The 25,224-nt window shown below is 38.7% G+C and overlaps 1 protein-coding gene across 1 annotated transcript in view; it reads left to right on the top strand.

Moving 5' to 3' along the window:
- Nucleotides 1-25,224, top strand: part of LOC134528793 (aminopeptidase N-like) — a 59,159-nt gene that overhangs the window by 18,824 nt on the left and 15,111 nt on the right. The window contains exons 4-11 of the mRNA XM_063362461.1: nucleotides 2,866-3,054; nucleotides 4,908-5,063; nucleotides 6,108-6,217; nucleotides 7,065-7,257; nucleotides 10,457-10,601; nucleotides 12,791-12,899; nucleotides 18,157-18,238; nucleotides 24,744-24,927. Coding sequence (XP_063218531.1) covers nucleotides 2,866-3,054; nucleotides 4,908-5,063; nucleotides 6,108-6,217; nucleotides 7,065-7,257; nucleotides 10,457-10,601; nucleotides 12,791-12,899; nucleotides 18,157-18,238; nucleotides 24,744-24,927 — 1,168 coding nt within the window. The remainder of the gene's footprint in view (nucleotides 1-2,865; nucleotides 3,055-4,907; nucleotides 5,064-6,107; nucleotides 6,218-7,064; nucleotides 7,258-10,456; nucleotides 10,602-12,790; nucleotides 12,900-18,156; nucleotides 18,239-24,743; nucleotides 24,928-25,224) is intronic.

Raw genomic sequence — 25,224 nt, 5'->3', positions numbered from 1 at the left:
CTACTCAACAGCTCAACGACAAATAACTTGTGGAACTCTTGAAAAGAACACTCCTGAAATATTTCATAATACAGAAACGACGCTTCTGGTCTCTAGCAGCTGAATATTGAGTTACAGATATGACGAACTTGCAGAGTTATACCACTCCACTAGCGCAAGCATCTTTCACCGCAGTAGTATTTTGACATAAACACGGTCTCAGTCCAATGCTGAGGCGCAACACCAGCGCACTATGTTAGCACCACTTGCAACCACAGTTCTAAAATCACTTAGCTGGCTCGACCATGGTTCTACGCTTTCACCTGCTGTCTCTTCAGGAGAGCGCTGAACCTTTGTTACTGCTCAACGCATCTCCTTAAGCGGTGTCCTTGATTGATTGGCTCTCTTCAACATGCAAAGGCATCTGATGACTTGCTGGTTGTGCTAACGTGTATGATCGCAAAACATTTCACAATTTGTCTAGATATATGATCATTCACTGTAAGAATTTGATCGCTTATAAAAACCACATTAAAATATATTCCGACATGTCACCCAGTCTACATTCTTCCAATGGGAAGCGAACAAATGAGGGTGGCTCCATTTTACACAGAACTGTGGAGACCATCATGCAGGTCTTAGAATCCATAACATTTCATTTGTCTAGAAAATTTTCATGAGACCAGCAAGAGACAAAGTCATACATGTTAATAATGTTCGCAAGCTTTCACGGCCATTGTCTGAAGTATCTTGGCTTCTGGGTTGTAGCCGCGTCCTTGGCGAATAATTCACCGACGTTTCGGTCGACATCGCAGTCGCCATCATCAGGGAGCAGTTACCTACTGAGGTTCTTACAAGTTATCCTGCGAGACTATATAAAGTCAGGATAACTTGTAAGAATTTCAGTAGGTAACTGCTCGCTGATGATGGCGACTGCAATTTCGACCGAAACGTCGGTGAATTATTCGACAAGGACGCGGCTACAACCCAGAAACCAAGCTACTTCAAAGTCATACATGATCATGCTTTTGGAAAGACTTCAGACATCCAGTGGTAAGTATACGTTTCTCATCTGGTTCGAGTGATTTGTGTACTATCGACAGAGAAATCTTTTCCAAACTACTTGAGAGTAGGATGGAAAATTGTGCAGTATACTGTTCCTGTACTGAGTATCATTCACGTGTGCATACAAATAGAGGTACGAACAAACAGCATGTTACGACCAGTTGCGTTAGGGGGTGCCTCCCATTTCAGGTCATGATCAACTTTTAGACTTTTCAATTCTTTAACCTTCAAGAAATGAAAAATATATACAGCGCTTACTTTTTACATAATTAGTTAACGAAGTTACATTTTTAACGTTTTTGGGTTGTTAACAAAAAAGGGGAATTAAATTTATTGCAGAACTGAAACATTTTAGGTTTAACTGAAATGCCACTGGCTACTTCGAGAAATAGTTTGCATTTATATCACAAACACACATTTAATGTTTCTTGACTGTCAAAATCGTAACAAATTTGAGAATTTGGAACTGCCAGGTAAAATTAATATTTTCTGAAAGAAACCATATTTCTTGAAGCAGCCAGTGGTGTTGCAGTTAAACCTAAAAAAAAGTTTCAGTTCTGCAATAAATTAAAATTCCCCTTTTTTGTTAACAACCCAAAAAAGTTAAAAATGAAACTTTGGCAGCTAATTATTAGAGTCCGCAAAAATTCGCGAAATCATTTCGTGATAGGCTAAAATACAAATAGTTATACCTCAGTGTTGCCTCTGCCATTGGCTCACAACTCACCTGGATGACTCTGTGCCAATGAGAAACACCCAACCAAAGCTTTATACCAATCACTAGAGACCGGAAAAATTCGCGGATTCATTCGGCGATAGGCTAGAAGTCAAATACATATATCTTTTAGATGATTTTTCTATTGGCTTACTGTTCAAATAGACGAATCTCAACCAATTATAAACCCTCAACCAAAGAAGGATAGAATCACAGACAAACCAGCTAAGACGACTTACAAGTCAGCAGCCAATTAACAGGCGTTATTTGCCCGAGTGTACAGGTGAATGTGCAGTCTATCCTGAAGGCCATTGAAACCACGAATTTTTCCGGTCTCTACGAATCACTAGAGACCTGCAAAATTCGCGGATTCATTGACCTCTAGGATAGACTCCACAGTCCTTTAAACACTCGCGGAAATGACACCTGTTCATTGGCTACTGACGCGTGAGACGTCTCAACTAGGCTGTCCGTAATTCGGCACTTTCTTGGTTTAGTGTTTCCCATTGGCTCACAGTTCCCCGGATAAAATGTGGGCCAATCGCAGAAGCGGTACGAAGGTATAGTTGTTTTGATGCTAGCCTATCGCGAAATGAATCCGCGAATTTCGCATGTCTCTACGAATCACAGGCTGCTACATTGGGACGTCTCACAAGACAGCAGCCAATGAGTGGGTGACATTTGACTGAGTGTACGTAGAACTACGGAGTTCATCCTACAGGTATTTGAACACGCGAAATTTTCCTGTCCCTACTAATTATTAGGGACCGGAAAAATTCGCGGGTTCAATGTCCTGTTGGATAAACACCATAGTTCTACGTACACTCAGTCAAATGTCACCCACTCATTGGCTGCTGTCTTGTGAGGCGTCCCAACGTAGCAGCCTGTGATTCGATAAAGCTTTGGTTGGGTGTTTCTCATTGGCACAGAGTCATCCAGCTGAGTTGTGAGCCAATAGCAGAGGCGGCACTGAGGTATAACTACTTGTATTTTAGCCCATCGCGAGATGAATACGCGAATTTTTCCGGTCTCTAGTGATAACTGTAAATGTGATATCTTGACCTGAACCGGGAGGCGGCCCCATAATTGTGTGTTGTGGTTCGCAGTCGGGAGATAGAGGTGCGGCACATCGAGCGGGACCTGGAGAAGCAGTGGCTCATCATCATGCTGGACGAGAAGCTGCAAAAGGACAACAGCTACCGGCTGGACCTCAGCTTCAGGGGCAGCCTCGACGACAGGGAAGGGGGAGGGATGTACCGCAGCAAGTTCATCGACCCCTCCAACAACAGAACACAGTGAGCACTCAAGTGTTTTGTTTTTTTGACGTGACAACGTCTAATAAATCGATGAACGCCGGGCTGCACGCACGAAAAAGTGTCCCGTGACACACATTGTTCCGTGACGCTGTGTCCCGTTACGCACATTGTCCCGTTATGCTGTATTTATTATTTTATTATTAAAAAATTTAGCATCTGTTAGCGAGTGCAGTAATAATAGGTTATGTTACAATTGACTAAAAAATTATGGTGATTCATATAATTGATGATATATATTTTATTACAGTTTATTTATGTGAAAACTTGTTCATAATTATATTTAAACTTTATAGCTAAACGCCAGTTTTTAAAATTAATTACAAGTCATCTACACGTGAACTGTTTCGTCGACTGTTTATAAAGTGAAGTGAAAAGTTAAAGTGGTTTTCATTGCTTATTACAACAACAATTTCGGCAATAAAGGTTAATTATTTTTGCATTTTAAAAATCTAATTACTAGTATAATTTCAAGTATTTATTCTTTTATTATTAAAATAAAAATTATTCAATTTTATTCATAAAAGTATGCAATCATTTCATCAGGGCCGGCGCGTCCATACAGGCGAACTAGTCAACCGCCTAGGGCGCCAAGTAGCTGGGGGCGGCGCAGCACGACACATTACAGCTGATGTAATATGTTTAACGATTATTGAAACTAGATGAAAATGGATTTTTGTAACAGTTTGGAATGTTCATATTGATATAAGTAATTATTAAAAGTCCACGGTGACCCGTTTATGATTTGAAATAAGTAAAAAAGTAAAAAAAAAAAAAAACACAAGCCTGCTTACATTTGAATGTTGACAAAATCTTAGGCTTACGTGATGTATTTTGAGACAAGGAAAATTTTTTTGTGGTGTCCGGGGGGGGGGGGGGGGGGAGGATTAAAATTTTTCGCCTAGGGCGCCAATTTACCTTGCACCGGCCCTGCATTTCATCAATGTTTTGTTATGACGTTGTCACGTTAAACTATCGTCCGTAAACTGACTTTACAGACAACCAATTTTTTAATTGTTTCCTTATTAATGACACGACTTTGCACCAGATTCAAATTATTCCGTGTGTTTCCTTTACATTGTGGTTGGCTTATGTTAGCATTTAAACTCTGGCCTGACTCATGGCTTGTGATAATTTAACTGGTTGGTATTTATCTTATACCACTAACATAACTATAAAATAATGAATACTTATATTAATATATTTACAAACTTTAAGTCCATGATGCCTAGAAGTGATTTTCAGATGTTTGGTACAGCAATCTGAACATACACCTAAAGGTGATGCATGGAGTACCTGTAGAAAAAATAACTGATTATCAGCAAAATCCAAAATGGAAGGCAGGATGATACGCCTAAGGGCAGCGGTTAAGTGCGATAAGAATCATCTTTGCTATGTGCAAAACTGGATTAAAGCCCACGTGAAACTCGCGACCGCACGCAACAATTGGAAATAAACAATTTAATCTTGCTGATATATATAAAAGTTTTCGGTTTTTATCTTATCTTGATCAATTTTACCCATATATATCATATCAGTACTCTACTGGTTTTCGCCATTTTAATAGTAACTTTTAAAAAGAGCTGAAATAAATGATGAAAGCTGTATCCCACTTTAAACTATTTAAATAATGCATTGTATTGAAATTTTTCAGAAATAAATTGAATTAATGCTCAAAGAATGCAAAGTTATACAATTTTTCATTCTCAAATATTCGCAGTTGGTGCCGTTACGGAATAAAAGCTGGTATGTAGTAGGGTGATCACGTGAGCCAAATGAACATCTCAGTCCGTCTCCGGTTACTGAAGAAGAGAGGCTCGGGGCTGTGTCTGCAGGTGGTACGTGGACACGAACATGAAGATGGACAGTGCGCGCCACATCTTCCCGTGCTTCGACGAGCCAGAGTACAAGGCCGTGTTCGACGTGAAGATCGCCACTCTGGCCAGGCAGCACGTGTTCAGCATCATGCCGCTGGCCGACATCGTCGACATGCAAGTAAAATGGCTTCCTACAGGAACATGGCATTTCCGTCGTCATCCGCACTGCACTTGAGTGAAAAGTGTGTCCATTGCGTCCTCTTTCCCCCCCAAGAGCTACATATATCCTAAGTTTGAACCTACAATTGAAAGTCTGGATTTCCACCAGATTGTTTTTTTTCTGTCCCCCTTAGGCTGTACTACAACCGAGTCGAAGATTTGATGTCTTCATGTGGCCAAAGGCTTTACCATGGCCCAAAATATAGTCTAGATGACGACTCCTCTTCCCAACCACATTAGGTACACCTGAGGTCTAGAACGTAATTCATGAGGCTCGGTTGCCTTCTCAAAGTATCGTGGTCTGTAAGAAGACCTGTTACCCACCTGATCTGTTTTATACTTAACAAGAGGAATTTTCTCAGATTGGACACATTGGGTTCCCTCGATGTAAAGTTCCACTGGGAATATTCCCTATTATCAGATGCTGGTACCTCACACAGTTGGTGACTCCTAGGCACTCATACCATCGATGCTTAAATACTCGATATTAATACAATAATGCCACAGTAATGCCCTAGTTGGAGTCTTCTGCATGGCAGATATGCAGATCCCATTATAATTTAAGCAGTGTAATGGGCAGGGACAATGATTTATTGAAAACATGGTTTGAATCAAGATAGTTTACAGAACACTGTAAATTTTCGTAAATTTTGGTTAAAGATACTAGTTATTTTCAGAGGAATTATAGACATTCTATAATGCAACCACTGCTTTCTCATTCATCAAAATGTATTGCCACACTATCTTCTTTCAGGGTACATAGCTAGTAAAGTAATGTATTTTACAAACATAAACAAAGCATATTGAAGTCTAACAACGAGTAAAAATTTTTCTAGTTGAATCACCATCCCTAGTAATGTGGTATCCCTGGTTTAATCATCCTCCCATCTCCAACAAGTTTGTTAGCTGTCCATTGCAAGACTGCATATTCCGTCACACTTAGGGGTTTGTGTTTAACTTAACGATACTAAAATCATTTGTTAAATGCATTTGTTCCAGGAATGAGCGGCCAGGCTGGTACTGGAAGCATTTCGTGAAGTCCCCCCCGATTTCGACAATGTCTTTCGGGATGTTCATGTTTGAGTTTCAGCACTACAGTCTGTCGAAAGGTACGAATGGATTACAGTAACATAAAGCAATTGTTCGTGAATTTTTTTGCCATTGACCAAAGCCAATATTGTTCTGTAGCTAAAAAAATTAATTCATGGCCTCTGCAAAAATAGTTGTCTGAAAAACCACATATTCTCACGATTTTGTGAGGTAAAAAACATAATTTAATACTAAGCTTAAAATCTAGTCGTAAATGATCAATAAATATTATATTTAATGAAATCCTCTTTTAAAAGTTTAATTATTGAAAAACATTATGTTATTATTATTCATTTCTCAAAATAACATCATCCAAACGTATGGTTGTACATCAACAAACATACAGGCCTACACACGAGTGTAAAATTTTAGCTAGTTACGTACTTGACCACGTCAATTAAAATTTATTGTCTCCTAAATGTTTGAAATTGATTTAAAACATTCCATGAAAACACCCAATGTGTTTTTATCCTAGGGACATTTCTTAAAAACTTTGTCGTATCTCACATTGGAGCGCAAATTACATGCAACCCTGGGTCTTTTTTTTCGTTGCAACAAATTGTTCATTTCATAAATCGAAAAATTATTTTTGAAATAATTATTCATTTTAAATAACGTGTTTCTTTATATAATCCTTTCATTTTTTTTTAAATTTACGTTATTCATGTTTGGTCAAGGGCCCCTGTTTTATTATCTAATGCAGGTTAAGAAGCTACTCATTTAAAGTTTTAACTATGTTGTTAAATGTTAAATGTTTGCCTTTTTAAAGATTTGAAACAGAATTGAAGGAACATCTATACCTAATACTGATGTTCTATATTCATGTGTTGTCTTTATTACGTGAACTGCGAATGTCGGATGTCGCAGGAGTCCTGAGGGTCGTGGGTCGCTCTGCGATGAGGAACGACATAGAGAAGGCTCTGGAGCGCTTGGAGGAAGTGTACCAGTACTTCCTGGACTACCTGGGCACGGACATCCCTCTGCCCAAGCTGGACCTGGTGGTCCTCCCTGACGCCATGCAAAAGGACAACATCGGCAGCTTTGGCCTCATCACGGTCGAGTGAGACTTCAAAACTCCAGGGCCTTTTCTCAGTTTACGGCCTCATCACTGTAAATTGAGACTTTAAAACACCTGGTCCTTTACTGATAAAGTTCCCAGTTTATGGCCTCATCACTGTCATGAGAGAACTCAAACTCCTAGTTCTTTACTGATAGAGTTCCCAGTTTATGGCCTCATCACTGTAAATTGAGACTTTAAAACACCTGGTCCGTTACTGATAAAGTTCCCAGTTTATGGCCTCATCACTGTCATGAGAGAACTCAAACTCCTGGTTCTTTACTGATAGAGTTCCCAGTTTATGGCCTCATCACTGTAAATTGAGACTTTAAAACACCTGGTCCTTTACTGATAAAGTTCCCAGTTTATGGCCTCATCACTGTCATGAGAGAACTCAAAGTCCTGGTTCTTTACTGATAGAGTTCCCAGTTTATGGCCTCATTACTGTCAAGTGAGATATCAAAACCTCTGGTTTTTTTCCCTTAACAATTTCCCAGTTGATTGCTTCATCACTGCCAAAGGATACCCGAAAAACCTGGGCCTTCCTGATTAAGTTCCTAATTTATATTCTCTCACTACCAAGGGAGACCTCTAAACACCCGGGTATTTACTGAAAGATTTCCCAGTTGTTAACTGCATCACTGTCGAGTGAGACCTCAAAAAAACCTGGGTATTTACTGACGAAGTTCTCAGTTCATGGCCTCATTACTGTCAAGTGAGATCTCAAAAAAGCTAGGCATTTTCTGAATGTTTTTTCCAGTTGATGGCTCCATTACTGTCAAGTTAGACCACAAAACACCTGGGCCTTTCCTAATTGAGTTTTTATTTAATTGGTTTCATCACTTTCAATGAAGACCTCTGTGCCGCCAACTAGTATTTTTGGCACAATTTTAAATTAATTTTTTTTAAAATTAAATAATGTCACCAGCCATTATTTTGTTGCAAGAACTTAAACTTGTTCCTCCTCCTGTAAACTCCCATTCAACCTTTGTCAGACCTGCCTCCCCAATTTTTCCCAGCCCTAGATCCGATTTTTGCCGAGTCTTTGACAGTCAGTCCGTGTATCGTTTTATCCCCTTCTTGGCGCACTAATGTCGCCTGTAATTAATTCGCATCCGATCCGTGATGAAAACTGCTAGGTCCTGCAAGCTCTCAGGGCAGGCTACTTCCAAGACTTCGCTGACGCGAGCACTTAGTTTATTGTTACGAATGTTATTTAAATTATGTTAACGATCTATTTAACTGTCTAATAAGGCTGGCCCATTCTTTTAATAATGTGATTTTAAATCCATGTTATATATTTTTTTCTTAATCAATTTATAAAATATTCAATGAGAAAATAATCAGAATTAAAATAAAAACAGAGGTACTAATATCTAGACGAAATCATTATTTTGCCTTTTGAAACCAAAAGATCCACTAGTTGCCCCACCAGTCATCAGGAGAGTGAATTGTAACAAAGTTATAACATAACGGGGGTTTACTCTGTTAAGACTGAGGAGTGTAACACCTCAATACACCTAGGCAATTCGTGATCGTGATCCCAGTAGATTGAGGCCTTCTAGGTAAGATGGGCCGATAGTATTATGGGCGTTTCCCTTCCACCCAGAATGTTCTAATGGAATTCTATGGAGGGATCACTAAGACCTACACTATGATACAAAAATAATATTATTTGTAGGCGGCGTTTAACCAACTAAATAAGATTAGGTACAGAAATAGAAAATATTATGGTAAAAACCTCCTCATTTATAATATTGTTATTTTTCTATTTCGTAGAATGTTTACTAATTTGTGCTATATTTTACCACCGTGCTACCTTACAAAACCTGTGCGTTTGCATGTCTTGTGAGGTTGTACCATCGCATTCTGACACACACGATATATCTAAACAGTTACAGTCATTTAGCCATCGGTAGTGCGGATCCCACGTGGATAAACAAATAAGGCAATGCCATCTAATACAAGCATTAGACAACTATTGAAGCAAGAATAAAATTTATTGTTTTGCAGGGGCTTTGCTTGGATTTAATTTCGGAGGGGAATAGTTTTTGATATTGTTTGTAAAAAAATAACTAATAGTTTTTCTTAATAGCAAAAAATAATATTCAATTACTAATCAAGGACAAAAAAACTATTTAGTTGTTGGTGTTAGTATTCACAGTGGTTGAAGTGATGCTACAATACAAAGAGTAATTTTATTCTCAGAATTTTTTCCCTCCCCTCACCCGCGATGGATGCTTTCCTGATTTTTGGGAAAGTTTCGTAGTATGAAGCATGTTTACAAGCAGGACATTCTCCACGCTAATTTAAATGGATGCCTCAATAGACAGGCTTATCGGTAGAGACCGGAAAAATTCGCGGATTCCATCGGCGAGAGGCTAGAAGTCAAATACATATACCTTTTAGATGATTTTGCTATTGGCTTACTGTTCATCTGTACGAATCTCAACCAATTATAAACCCTCAACCAAAGAAGGATCGAATCACAGACAAACCAGCTGAGACGACTCACAAGTCAGCAGCCAATGAACTGGCGTTATTTTCCCAGGTGTACAGGGGAATGTGCAGTCTATCCTGAAGGCTATTGAAACCGCGAATTTTTCCGGTCCATAACTATTGGGTGTACTAGCCAATTTATGAGAAAAGACTAGGGAACCGCAAAATTCACATTATTTTTTAGAAGTCTAAATTGCAAATACCCGCACATTCAAAAAGCCCTAGTCATTGAATCATGGGTCGGTAGACATGCCCTGAAGGTCTAGAGACCAGTGACTAGAGACGTGGATTCATTTCGTGACAGAATAAGCTTAAAATACATGTATGTTTTACCTGGTAAGTAGTAATGACTAGGGACACCTGTACTTCGCGAATACATTTCGTGTCAAGGTATTTAACAAAATACTGTAGCTTTTCTCCTGTGGTTATTGGCTGAGGTCGGTGCGAGGTGTCGTCCCACTCTTGACGGGGCCAATGAGAATGTGGTCACCGTACTGCTGCACCCTCACAATTTGCCATGACACTTAGAAAAAGCTACAGAGTTTTGTGAAATACCTTGACATGAAATGAAATCGCGAAATACAGGTGTCCCTAGTAGTGACACCAGCAGTTCGCTGTATGGTGGGGCAGTTTTTTAGTTTTTCTTTCCTCGCGTGAAGAAAGCACAGGGTTCCCACGGATGTGTCCTCTGTGTTGTCGGCAGGGAGGATCTCGTGGACAGCATGGCGTGGCTGGCATACCTGACCTCGGCGCAGTGGGTCGGTCATCTGATGACCCCCAAGTGGTTCGGAGACATGAACGTCTGCTTGGGCCTAAACCTGCACCTGAGCTACAGTTTCCTGGAGAAGGTAACGCGATCCAAACAGACAGCGCAATTTTCCCTTCTTATACACGTCTCCACTTTCAAGAGGTAACAGTCTTGGAGCCAAGATGATAAGGAGTGCGTGTGAACCTTTTGACGTGATAACGTCTTATAAATCGATGAACGCCGGCTGCATGCACGAAAAATTGTCACGTTCTGCCTGAGCCCAGCGTGCAAGAACCGGCCAACCACTGTGCGAGAAAATCTTCTATAATATCAAACAGGTTAAGGCGGGATTTTTAACTAATTGTTCGTGATTGTTTTTAAACAAATTATTTAAATTAAATTTGCAAAAACTGTAAATAATATTTGAAAATTAATAAAAGTATGCAATTTTTTCATCAATGTTTTATTATGACGTTATCACGTAAAATTATCGTCCGTAAACCGACTTTACAGTCAACCCCTTTTTTTCAGTAATGATTCTTAATATTTAAAGTTAAAATCATACATCTGGATAGCCACCACCAGATAAATAGGGGTTGAAATGTAGATCAATTGTGATTCCTGGTTGATTTGTTATTATCATGTTTGCTTAGCTATACTCACAACATAAGGCATATTTACGAATCTTACTATAGCGTGTCTCATTATATCTTTCCAATGCATGACATACGCTTTTAGTAGGGACCGGAAAAATTCGCGATTTCAAATCCCTAAAGGATAGACTCCATGATCCTCTATGCACTCGTGCAACAAATAACATCTGCTGATTGGTTACCGACTCGTGACACATGTTGACTGGAATGATCGTGATTCGCTAATTCTTTTGTTAAAGATTTTTCATTGGCCAGAGTCCTTCAGATAAACTGTGGCCCAATCACTGAAGCAAAATAATGTCAAAAGTATTTGGACTCTATCCTATCGCGAAATGAATCCGCGAATTTTTCCGGTCTCTAGCTTTTAGCGCTGTCCTTGTTTCAGTGTACTCTGTTGCCGATGTATCCAAAGAGCACAAAAGTTTTAAACAAATCATTTTTTAAATATGATTAATTTTTTTTATAATTTTTGGTATTGAAAACTTTGGAAACACATTTTCTTGTTTCTTTTTATCTTTTATCAAGAACATCACTGGATAGTATTCGTTTCTTACTTCTGAGGAAACGAAAAATAAAGACGCCATCTTGTTTCATTCATTCTTTTTCATTGTTTTTGTTAAATCTTTTAATATTAGAACTGTTGTCTCTGTTTGATCGCAGGACACAATTAAGCAATTGTGACATCGTTGTCTGACTGGTAAAATTAATAATTGTCATTTAGAATTTGTTGTTTTTTAATAATGTATATAAACGCATATCATCAATTGATACTATTTGATGGTGTTAGGAAACTAAACAATTGTAAAATTAAAATTATTATTATAACTATCGATAGTCGACTATATAAATTAAGAATTTTAATGTTAACTATCTGGGTAGTAAATTGCAATCAAAATGTGAGACGGACTATAGCTAGTTCCTCTCAAACAATGGCGTATTTGAATATCTAGTTGGTAACCAGACTGCCTTCACTATCCTATCAGACACCCACTGCCTATACATGTACCTCCATGGCAAAATAAGGGTTTTAAGTCACATAATTATGCACAAAAATGACATAAGGTCGTAGGTTTAAGTCCTACATAGACGAGGTGTGTTATTTAGAACTATCCTGAAAGCCGTCTTTCAGTAGGCAACACGGTAATTTTTAATGGAGACAAGAAATGTTAGTTGACACGCTTTGAAAGACTTAAGCCAGTAGCTAACCTAGCTAAATGGGCAGAGGTATAAAATATCGTGTCATTGTTTGGATATCGGCTAGAATGAAAACAATTATCTATTTGAATTTCAATTTTAAGGGTTAAATCAAGTCTGACACACCATTAAGGACAGAGAACCAATAAAAAAAATTGCGAGATTCATATGACACAATCAAGAAAAATTCGGATATAAGGTAAAATAATACAGTAGCCAATGAACAGAAGACTTCTTATTGTTTATGTTCAGGTGTGTTCAGTCTAGCCTGGTATCAGAAAATACCACGAATTTTACACGTCGCTGTAAATTGGTTATCTCAAGTATGTTTGTTCGTCACACAACGATTTGCTTTATAACGTAAGTGCTAGCCAGCGTTCAGTAGATTGGTTCTTGAGTTTGGAAACAGATCCTAGCCTTGATGGTTATTTTTTTTTTCCAGAGGAACTATTTAAACACCTGGGATGGTTACGAAAGTTATTACATTTTTTCACAATTTGAGCCTTACAACAGAAAGTATTCACCACGAGATTATGGTGATATCGCAACAGGTTAGTACTACACTATATTATTAAAAATATTTAGAAATAAAATTTATAATTTTCCATGTTAATTCATAACTCGAGGAATTTATTTCTTATTTACAAACCATTATAATCACTTAAAGTAAATACTGTTGTCTTATAATATGAAAGTATTATATATATTTTTAATTACTTACATTTATGACCAGTTTTAAATATTAAAGTAAGTAGTAAGATACCTACACTATATATATAAAAAATTTCTTTAAAGCTAATAGTTTTGGCTACTTACTGAAAACATAATCATTCTAAACAATTCACGGGAAAAACATAAAAGTGCAGACCAATTCAAAACTGAAGGTAGGTAAGTGTTATTTACTATGTGTTTTCACGCAGATTGGGCTAAGGAGAAAGCGATTGAGGCTGTGCAGTGGTAACACACTTCGCTTACATTATGGAGGAGCTGGGTTTGAATCCCAGTTCACCAAGCCTGATTTCAGTTTTACGTGGTCACCGGAAATCTCTGCTTGAAAATGCTGGAATGTTCCTTACTATACGTCATGCTGGATTCCTAAGATCGTAGTTTTTTTTGTTTGTTATTTCTAGTAATTCTGCGTTTTCTGTATCTGACAAGGATATATGGTCCTTATATTTGTTTATTGCAATTGTGCAGTTTCTACTTAAATTAATTAAAAATGTAAAACTATAAAGTTCCGCCCATCACGTTACAAGTTATATTTCTATGTTATGTTTCTGTTACTATTTATAAAATATATAATGTTATATTTATATTACTATTAACCTGAAGTATTTTAAAAAACACATATTATAACACAAAGTATATATATTTGTATATTGGTTTTCTTTTTTAAACGACTGAAATTAGTCTATAAACACTTCCTACAAACAAATCTTGACCTTGATGGGCTGATTCAACATGTTTATATTATAATGTCATTAAAAAAGTTTTAAAAAAATCCAGTGAAGAGATTCTAGCCATGTCTCCTGAGATTAAAAAGCGCGCGTAATACAAATATTGGGAGAAGTTAGGGAGAATTTGTTTTGATACCATTGTAATGTAGTCTTTTTCTTATTTTTAAAAGTAGGGATTACTTTTTGCGATGACTTATTTTGTTTACTAAATATATTCTAGGGTAGTATCAATATCATAAAGTTTCATTCGGCACACAAATATGTTTGGAATGCACCCTAATATTTACAAAAGTGACTAAATACGCGTTTATGTTGTTACACGTGTGTCAGCCATCTTTGTGACACATTTCCGTTTTTCTACTTCCGTTACATATTCACGAAATCACTCCGCCGTATACCAAAAGCTAAGTTGTTTACACATCAAAAATAAAAATCCAGTTGGTGCCCGACGATTGCATAAAAGGTTTTATTTAATAACATTTTAATCGAGCATTATAATAAAATAATAAATGTTATTTCTGACAACTCGGTTTGATTCTTGCATAAGAATTCAAAGTCCTGGGTGAATAAACCCAGGCAACAGCACAAATTTAAACATTTAGCAAACTTTTTCATGACCGTTTTGACGAGCATACCAACAATACTGCGAACGAGGACACTATACAAGGCAGCTGCCCACACGAATGGTCTGTTACTCAATGTATAGAGACCGAAAAAATTCGTGCTTTCGATGACTTCTAGGATAGACTCCACAACCCCATACCTACTCAGGAAAATGCCACCTGCTCATTGGCTGACTCGTGACACCTGTCCACTGGGACGCTTGCGATTCGATACTTTTTTGGTTGAAGGTTTTCCATTGGTACAAAGCCCTTCATATAAACTGTGAGTCAATCATAGAAGCAATATAAAGGTACAGTTTTTTGGATTCTAGCATATCGTGAAATGAATACGCGAAATTTTCCGGTATCTATCAATGTAATTTCGCTTTCCATGGAGGTATTATTCTGCGCACATTATGTCTGAATATAGGTCAAACATATGGGGCCTTCTTAATTCAATTATTAGCATTACCTAATCATTATAAATGTCGAGTAAATAGGACGAGAATGTTCTGTGCTGTCTTTGTTTTTAATTGTATTGACATCGGCTGATTTCGGCCTGTTTTATGTGTGTTTGCATAGTCAGCTTTTATGTCCGTTATTGTGGTTTCTTAGGACTTACCGCGTAACAAGGAAAGGCTTATGTCCAAAAAAAATTATGGGGATATGCCCGGTCTAAGTCATTATTTTATTTTTATGTTTAACATGGTTACACTTGTGGGCTTTTTAACTGGCCGAAATTAAAAAAAAATATATTCAGGTGAAACCTGCTCATATTATTATCAAGTATGTTTGCTTCCGACCGCACACACAAAGTGCGGTACAATATATTTAATTCGGCATGTTCGAGACAGCGGCTTTGCTGGATTAGCGACTTTACCGTATCATTTTCTGAATGAGTCTTGCAACGAGGTCAAACCGATTGAAAACATTATTTTGGAATCAAACTGTATGTCACACAGAAAACTTTAAGAATGAACAAAGATTACACAAACACACAGAAAACTTGTCAGTCATAGGTCTACAATGTAGACCAGGAATGGTCAATGTACAAAATAATGTTTTGAAAACAAAATGTGTTAGCTGTGAAAGTTGGATTTTTAACATTTTTGTTCAGTATGGATAAGGAGAACCAAATAGAATTTAAAAAAAAACTGAAAACTATTGGGTTTAAAGGCAATGCTCGTGGCTACTGCGTGTTATGTTGCAAATTAATGTCATACAAATTATTGACGTGACAACGTCTAATAAATTGATGAACGCTGGCTGCACGCACGAAAAATTGTCCCACTACGGATGTCCCACTACGGATGTGTCCTGTTTGCTCATTGTACGTATGTGTGGCATCTCTCTTCATGCTCATTGTACGCATGCGTGGCATCTCTTTTCCAATCGATTGGAACAACCATCGATTTGACTTTTCAATCATATTTTCGTCGTTTGAATTATTAATATTATGTATTTAACGGTCGTCCACCGATTTTCAGCTCAATCGGTACGGTTATTTAAAAGTAATGTTGAATATTCAAATACGTTTTGAACCAACAATGGTGTTTTACAGTTACACATAATAATTCAAATTACACCCGGGATCTTTTGCAAAATGTTTAAAAAAAATATTGTAACACATAATAAATAAGTTTGGTGTATTTGGGATGCGTATTTGTTATAAAATCGTGTTATAAAAACGAAATAATATTATTCCCCTGCCGTGAACAAAATTTTTATAAATAAATAAATATATATATAATATCTGAACCTTCAATATTTCGGGTATGGCCTCGTGGCCACGCGGTTAACATTATTGATTTTCAATTAAAAGGTTGTCGGTTCGAAGCCTGGCAGCTGCGAAATTTTTTTTTGTACTTGTAAAAATAAATACGGCGCACGCAACATTTAAAAAGTAATAAATATATTTGAATTAATGAATGCAAATAAAAGTATAATAATAATGTAATTTAAATATAATATTTAAATAAAATTTAAATAATTTAAAAATAATAAAAATAATTTATTAATTAAATTGTACATTTCATTTCACTCCTTCTTTGTATCCATACAAAATAGTGATAATTCAATAAAAATGATTCACTTTATTCATAAAAGTATGCAGAGGTAGATTTTATCATACAAAAGATAAAAAAAAAATTAAAAAATGTTTCTTCCCCAAAGAATATAATATTTTTAATGCCTAAATGGTTTGGTTGCATAAACCTATTACGGCTCAGTCTCAGGCCAAATATGATGTTTCTTTTTCTTTTGGATCAATAATTTCATCAATGTTTAGCTATGACGTTGTCACGTTAAACTATCGTCCATAAACCGACTTTACAGACAACCAATTTTTTTTTAAATTTAATCTTTTCAAATCATAAAAAAAAAATTAACGATTTAAAAGGCCAGCTAAAATTATATTTTTTTTCTAAAATAAATTAAACCATATTTCATAATAGCCAGTAAAGATGACTTTTAACATAAAAAGTCTAATTATACAAAAAGTTGAGATGAATATATTTTCATGTTGTGAAAATTTCAGCCATTAAAAAAATGTAACGTAAATATGAAATAATCACCCGCAATGGGACATATAGGCCTACACTTAAATTTATATTCTCCACAGCAAGAACGATTCAAAGTACACAAGGCTAACTGAATTTAAACCTTTACATCTTCGAAAACTTAACAAGTTTCCAAGAGGGCAGATCTCCACCTAGATAGTCTCACGCAGCTGCTAACACGAGCCAGTCTTTGCAGCAAGTCAAGTCCCGCCTTGCCTCGACTTCAGCCACCAGGGCTCGGGATAGCATTTGGGATTGTAAAGTCTGCAGCTTTTAATACTGTTTATTAATTACGTTCGTAATATCCAGGGCTGAGATTTGAATTGTTCATACGATTGCTTTGTGTCTGCTGTACAGATGTGCTCTATGTGCTGCAGCATGAGTTATGACCTGTTATCAGAAAATATAAGCTTTTGGCATGGAACGCTCTTTTTTTCCTTACAAGCAACTGTGAACTAGTTTGAGTCCTTGGAGGCTCATTACTATGATTGTATATGAATCAGGAAGGGCTTAAGACCGTACTTTCGTTCTTGTTTTGGCGATTAATCCCTTCTCTGGTTCAGTATTATTTAATTTTGTAAATGGAACGTAAATATTCATGTAAAATGAAATATATTTTAAAATTTTTACATTTAGGCTACATGAAAACAATTGTATCATTACAAAATAGTGCTAACAGTAATACCTGGTTCGGATTCTTACCCGAGCATTTATGCTTTGTGTTAATGTTATTTGTAAACCGTTCCCTGAATAGCTTTTCATTATTAATTGCGCACGTAATAGGCATGACAGAACAAAAAAATGCCATGTTGTTGAATATTAGATTATCTTTTCCATAAAATGATGCGCTAATTTTCGTAAGAAATATTCAGTTTTATCTCGAAAAACGTATTTCATATATGCAAAAATAACCGTATCCGTGTTTTGTATAACGGAACAATATCTTTCTTGTAATATTTACAAACTATTCCTTGGTAACTGGTTTCTAAAGGAATATTTTGTGAAAGCACAGTAACTTTTTTCATGTGTATGGCGGCTGTAGCACCCACACTGTCCGAACCATAGAACACCTATCATTATATTAGGCAGAAATGAAAATTCTAAACTCTTTAATATTAAAATATTAATAATTTTTTCATGGTCATATAAGTCGTCCCACCGAAGTAATTTTTTTTATTTGTTTTGTTGCAGCTTCCTGGTTTGTTCGGATGATGCAGTATGCAGTGACAGAGGACACCGTAATGGGGGCATTTAGGAAACTCTTTCAACTAAGGTAAGGCAACAAGGTGGTGCAGTATAAAACTAACCCTAAGATACAAAAATATATTATTTTTTGCAGTAATACGGCTTCCTGCATCAGCCTCATTTTACAATAATTCGTATTAAAATTTTCAAACAAAAAAAACCCACTTAAGCAAGTACCAGTACTACCCTTCGAACTGTCCAAAAATAAACACTAATACAAGTTACACATATAATTCTATAGGTAGGGACAGGAAAAATTCGCGGGTTCAATGACCTCCAGTATAAACTCCATAGTTCTACGTACACTCGGTCAAATGTCACCCACTCATTGGCTGCTGCTGTCTTGTGAGACGTCCCAGCGTAGCAGCAATCTGTGATTCTTATAAAGATTTGGTCGGGCGTTTCTAATTGGCCCAGAGTTACCCAGGTGAGTTGTGAGCCAATAGCAGAGGCAGCAGTGAGGTATAACTATTTGTATTTTAGCCAATCGCGAGATGAATTCGCGAATTTTTCTGGTCTCTATCTATAGGTAAGATGATATTCATCATACTGTCATCGTGCTGCTTGCTGGAAATAAGAAGTAGCTCGGACGGGCGCCAATATTCGTTTCTAGGAAGCTGTGTGCACACTTACAGTCGGTCGACCAAAAGGGAGAAGGGAGGGTCGGGCCATGTGGCCGGAGTGCAAATGTACCCATGGCGGCTGTACCAAGAATGACGTACACAGACACAGCTTCTTATTTACGCTGGTCTAATCGTCCAGTTGTCACAGACATACCAAACAGAGACTTTGGGTGGCTGCAGCATTGATTGCGATTTTGTCGTAAAACTGTCCAGAGAGCGTGGTCTCGAGAAGCGAGAAAGTACGGGCGCGGTCTGGAAAAGCAAGGAAGTACTAGTACGTTCTCAAGGAGCGAGGATGCACCAGCACAGTCCTGAGGAGCGAGTAAATACGAGCAATTTTCCCGAAGACCGAGCATGTACGAACACGGTCTGAATAAACGAGGGAAAAAACGAGTGCAGTCCCGAGAAACAAGCGGTCCCAGGAGCGAGGGACTACAGCATGGTCCCGAAGAGCAAAGGAAGTAGAAGTACGGTCCCGAGGAACGAGTAAGTACCAGTGCGGTACTGATAAGCTGGGAAGTCCAAGCGTGGTCCCTAGTAGCGAGGAAGTATCAGCACGGTCTCGAAAAAACGAGGTTGTACTAGAATGGTCCAGAGGAAACAAGGAACGAGTAGGTACGATCGCGGACCCGAAGAACCAGGAACTACACGATTGGCCTGCACAGGCTAGCCCTACTGGCCTGCGTACCCCATGGGCGCAGATATGAATACACCATATACCCAATCGGAAGAGGTGTTAGAGCTCCAGCTATGACCAGAGGCTGAGGCTACCAATCCCAGCATAGTCACCACCTTGGCCCCCTGCCTCACTCAGCTAACCAGACAGTTGGCTGTGTCCGTAGGCCTTAGACCTTATCAGCACTGCTGGCATCCACCCCGATCCACCACATCACACTCGGACCCCTCAGTCACCCAGTGAAACCGTGGTCCGGTGGAGGCCTACCAAACCTCTCCTAGCTGTCCAGGATAGTAACCGGAGCTGTATCGCTGATCACTATGTCGACTCATCATGCGGCTAGGGAACCCTTATTTGGGAGAGTACCCAAATAAGAGGTACATTTTTTTAAATATATATATAAAATTGATATTGTGTAATTTTTCATTTTTGGAAGTGTAGTTCTATTGCAAAATTACTTAACTTTAAACTATCGTCATTTTCATTTGAATAGAATGAAATTCAGTATGTGTTACCATCAAAAAAGTAATAAAATGTATAAAGTTAAATTCTCAGAATGGGTTCCAAATAAGAGATACCTTAACTTTATCCATTTTTAAACACAAAACAAAAGTAAGGTTTATTCTAATGTTCAATACAACATTAAAAAAGGTAAGGATCACTTCCTGTTGGAAAAGTAATACTTTTTACACACAAAAAAATGTCACATCGTCATCATACAATCAATACAAATGTATGCACTGTGTTGTGCTTGTTTCACTCATTAACATTTCTTGTGGCAAAAGGGACAAATAAAAGGATCATCTTCTCCACCGCACTCTTCGTGTGCCCAGCAGCGACATTTAGAACACTGTGCCCACTTTTCTCCTCTCCGGTCCTCAGAGAATAGTCCGGTGCAAAATAAGCACTCAGCATCATCTTCTGCACAGACATCCGATTCACTGGAGTCAATCAGCTGCATTTTACCTTCAGACTAATCGTCACTGGATGAACTCGAACACTGTTTCTTTGGTTTAGATTTCCTCGTCTTCTTTGTTAATGGTTCTGCAAATAATTTCTTCCTGGTTGCATTTTCTCGCTTCTTTTTACTGTCCAAAGTTTCCTTTAGCTGATTTCGGTAAGGACTAGATGTTATCAGAGCTGCTTTTACGGCCCTGGGATGTTTCTGTCCAGGTGGCTTGGACGTTGAACATGATGGTTGTGTGTCTTCACTCCTTGCAGAACTTAATTGGGGCTGACGTAATGTGGGGAGTGGTCCAACATATGTTTCTGAATTAGGAATAACAATATCTTCGCTCACACTGCCTGCATGGATAGCAAAATCGGCATCAGAAAATGTGTCCCTATTGCAAGGGAATAGACCAGTCTTTCGAAAAGCATTGATGGAATTTTGCATTGTAGCAGCTTTCTGATAGGCAAGTCCATACAGCTTAGTAACTTGAAAGTGAGTCACTACACGCCCTTGGTTATGCCGAAGCCAGTTAGAAACCTCTTGAGCATAGTAGGTCTTCAATGGCTTCATAAATCCTACATCCAATGGTTGCATTTTAGCTGTAGAATGGGGTGGTAGACAAATTATAGCCACATTATTGAGTCTAGCCTTCTCGATCACTTCAATGTTACGAGTGTGGGAATGATGACAATCTAAAATTAGAATTACTGGATCGGCCTCTGTAGGCTTAGTGAAGTTCACAAAATGGTCAAACCATTTGGAAAAAATATCGGTTTGTATCCATCCAGATATGTGGCACGCAGATATGGAACCTGGGGGAGCACCATCCATTAATTCAGCTTTCATGTTTTTCCGAGGGAAAAGAAGAGCGGTGGTACAAAGGTACCAGCGGAATTCATGCATGTCACAGTAGTGATTAATGACCCTCTTTCTGCAGATGTCAAGTTCGAAATCTGTTTTTTACCTTTGGCAGCAACAACTTTCTGAAGTTTATGTTGCACCACGGTTAGGCCTGTCTCATCGACGTTATAGACTCTGTGAGCATTGCAATGAATTTTATCTAATTCCTTTTCATAAATATCAAAAAACGCATTCACATTTTCAGCATTAAATGACCTAACTCTCGCAGCAGACACACCCTGAGGAGTGCGCAAAGAAAGTTATGGGTGCCTCTTCAAAAATAATTTGAACCATTTCTTCCCCGCAGATTCCTTTTTGGGATTGAAAGGATGACTCAGACCATTTCGAATTGCCAACTCGAAAGCCATTCTTTTGACATCCGCGATGGTCAAACCGAAGTACCTCTCCTCCATTTCCATACAATATTTAACTAATAGCTTCTCGAGTTCGTATGGAAGCACTGGTTTCCGGCCAGATGACATTTCAAGTAACTGTTCAGGTGTCTTACCTTGGTTTTTGACATATTTCTCTAATGTTCCTTTTGGAACACCATATGATTTTGAAGCACGCAAGTAACCCATTTCCCCTGCTCGAACAGCTTTGACAGCATCTCTCATCTTCTCCGGATTCCACATTTTACGCTTTCCTTTCTCACCAGACATCTGAAACAGTAAAAATTAATTGAAATAATTATAACTTATTAGTCACTTTAAGTTATCTATAATTATATAGAAACATTACGATAAATAAAATCATTAGGACTGGTATACTTAGTATACATACCTAGGCCTACATTTGGATTTCTATGGCACATCAATACAAATTTAAATATAAAATATGGTGTTAATTTGGCTGAGCAACATATTTAATTACCCAAATAAGAGATAGTGCCCTAATAAGAGACACCATCTCTTAATAGGAGCCAAATGTGTCTCTTATTAGGAGCAGGAACGCTTAAAACAAACATGGCTGCCTCAGCTCATACATGTCATGGTTATAATTTTATGACTGGTCGATAATGTAGCTAACTTTATATACTTCACAGTAAAATATAATTAAATAACAAATTAACTTACCTTCACACTTGTTCAATGCCTCAAAGCTTCCCTATTGAAACATTTGAAATGACTAAAAACACTAAATTACGTGTCCGTTCCGCCGAATACTTTCTGTTGCTTTGCGACGCACGGAGATGGTGTCTGACGATCACGCGCAGCAAGTTACTGCCCTAGCCGAGAGGTGGCAGCACCTATCGGGCTGGATATCACAGTGTCTCTTTTTAGGCGCCTATCTCTTATTTGGGTACTTTCCCTTATGCTCCAAGCTACTGGAGCACGACCACCAAGTTCTAAAGCTACCCATTGAGATTTTGGGTTGTCAGAGGGAACCCCAGTAAAAATTTTCACTTGGACAAGGATCATTACGTACTCCTACCAACTTCGGTGACGTCTAGGACTAACCACCACTGCCGCAACCAGATATGGATTGAGGACCTCAGAGTTGTCTCTGCCTTACCCCCGAACATCTGTACAGGATCCCAGGGGTTTACAGCCGACTAGGACTCGGGTGCCTCTGGAAATTCCAGCAGTGCACAAAGACTCCATTCCATTTACTTTGGTTCTTCACAGTGAACCAAGCCGTTGGAATTCGTCACCAGTAAGGTTTCAATCGCATCTGCTGTTGCCTGTAGATTCCGCCTTTCCACCATTTCTGGTACCCCACAAGACAAACTAAGGATGCCTTAAGCAAGGATTTATCTGGCCGAGTCCTTTTTAGTTAAGGACATGGCTATGACAAGAGGCTGAGGAAACCCATTCCAACCTAGCCACCACCGATGCCCCAATCATGGTGCCATGAGGAGGCAGAGTATTGCCATGGAGTGTGGAGAGGCTATGTAATCGCATCCTTGCACTCATTCCGTGAGCCTGTAGGATCATGTCTCGGATAACTAGAGCTGGCAACAGCTCCGACACCTTACAAGAGCAATCACCTTCCCTACAGGGTCAGGCTCACCCCTTCCTGATACTCTTAGAACGGGAATTCCCTTGAGTCAACTACCGTTTAGCTGAGTGGTTACGGGGGCATGGGTGACAATGATGCAGGGACGTGTAGCCTCAGCCTCTCATTGTAGCTTCCCTTCAATACACCTCCAAATTGCGATGAAATGACGTAACAACTAACCTATGGATCTAGGGAGATCATTTTTGTGGATTTTGCCCTTAATGGGAGTACATGCCCGTAAATCCAACACATTAAACCACTGCAGCTCTTCTGCTGAGGAACTGTCTTCTTCCAGCGGAAAAGGTGCTAGCCAAGGGGTTCCTCACAGAAAACTGTGCCATTGCCTTGCCAGCCATATGTCACTGAAAACAAATAAACTTTTATAAATTTATTATAGAAAACACTGACGCATTATGCACATGTAATTTTGGAATTGTACAGTTATAAAATTCTGTATCGACTTGTAACAGACCTAGAAGGGTCTCAGGGCACAAGGATTGGCATCAAAACTTCTTCCACACTGTTAAAAATTTCCATCTTAAATTCATGAAGAACATTGTTTACATATTATACACGTTCTTTTGTAAATTGATCGTTATCTTCTTCGTGAATTCATCATTATATACGTAAATTTATCGTTATTTTCTTCGTAAATTTTAGATTACTTAATTCATTTCTCAGAATAAACCAAATATGGAAGTCGAAATACTGCTCTGTTTCTAAGAAGAAATTGTTATCTAAAATCATGAAGCTTCTGAAACAATAGGGCAGATCTGAACTAAATCCGATTTAATTGTAGACAACTTATCCAGTTAATTAAAGTGAATAAAAATAGACAATTTTTCACAAGCTATACCGATAGCTTGTTAGGCTTGTACGGTTTAGGAGACAATAAACTCATCTACGCAGACAAAGTTACTACAGCTTGTGCAACTCTACGTCATACTGCCGCGAATAGAATCCGCTAACATGTAGCAGAATGACGAACCCTCGATAAATCCAGAACTTTACTACACTATTCATAGGGACGGGAAAAATTCGCGGGTTCAATGGTCTGTAGGATGAACTGCATAGTTCTACGTACACTCGGTCAAATGTCACCCACTCATTGGCTGCTGGCTTGTGAGACGTCCCAACGTAGCAGCCTGTGATTCGATAAAGCTTTGGTTGGGTGTTTCTCATTGGCCCATAGTCATCCAGGTGAGTTGTGAGCCAATAGCAGAGGCAGCACTGAGGTATAACTATTTGTATTTTAGCTATCGCGAAATGAATTCGCGAATTTTTCCGGTCTCTAACTATTTGTTTATTTGGAGTGAAGTATTTTTTGTGTATTTGCCGTAGTTTGTGACAGTGCAGAAGGCGTGGTGTTTCGGCCTTGTAGGCAGTACGAGACATTCAGCGAGCGAGACCTGTGGCGGCTGCTGACGGAGCGCGGCTGGGAGGACGCCACTCTGCCGCGCGACGTGAGGGTGGAGGAGGCGGCCCACTCGTGGCTCGACAAGCCCCGCTTCCCCGTCGTGGTCGTCACCAGGGACTACGCGCGCCGCTCTGCTACCCTGCAGCAGGTGGGCCGACCACGCCTCGCCCTGGCTCCCACCTCAACTCTAGTTCCTACCTCAACTCTAGCTCCTACCTCAACTCTAGCTACCTCCTCAACTCTAGCTACCTCCTCAACTCTAGCTCGTACCTCAACTCTAGTTTCTACCTCAACTCAAGCTTCTTCCTCAACTCTAGCTACCTCCTCAACTATAGCTCCCACCTCAACTCTAGCTCCCACCTCAACTCTAGATCCTACCTCAACTCTAGCTCCTACCTTAACTCTAGCTCCCACCTCAACCCTAGCTCCTACCTCAACTCTAGCT

Source organism: Bacillus rossius, chromosome 1 (genome assembly GCF_032445375.1).
Source record: "Bacillus rossius redtenbacheri isolate Brsri chromosome 1, Brsri_v3, whole genome shotgun sequence".
Lineage (NCBI taxonomy): Eukaryota > Metazoa > Arthropoda > Insecta > Phasmatodea > Bacillidae > Bacillus > Bacillus rossius.
This window is presented reverse-complemented; position numbering and strand designations above follow the sequence as displayed.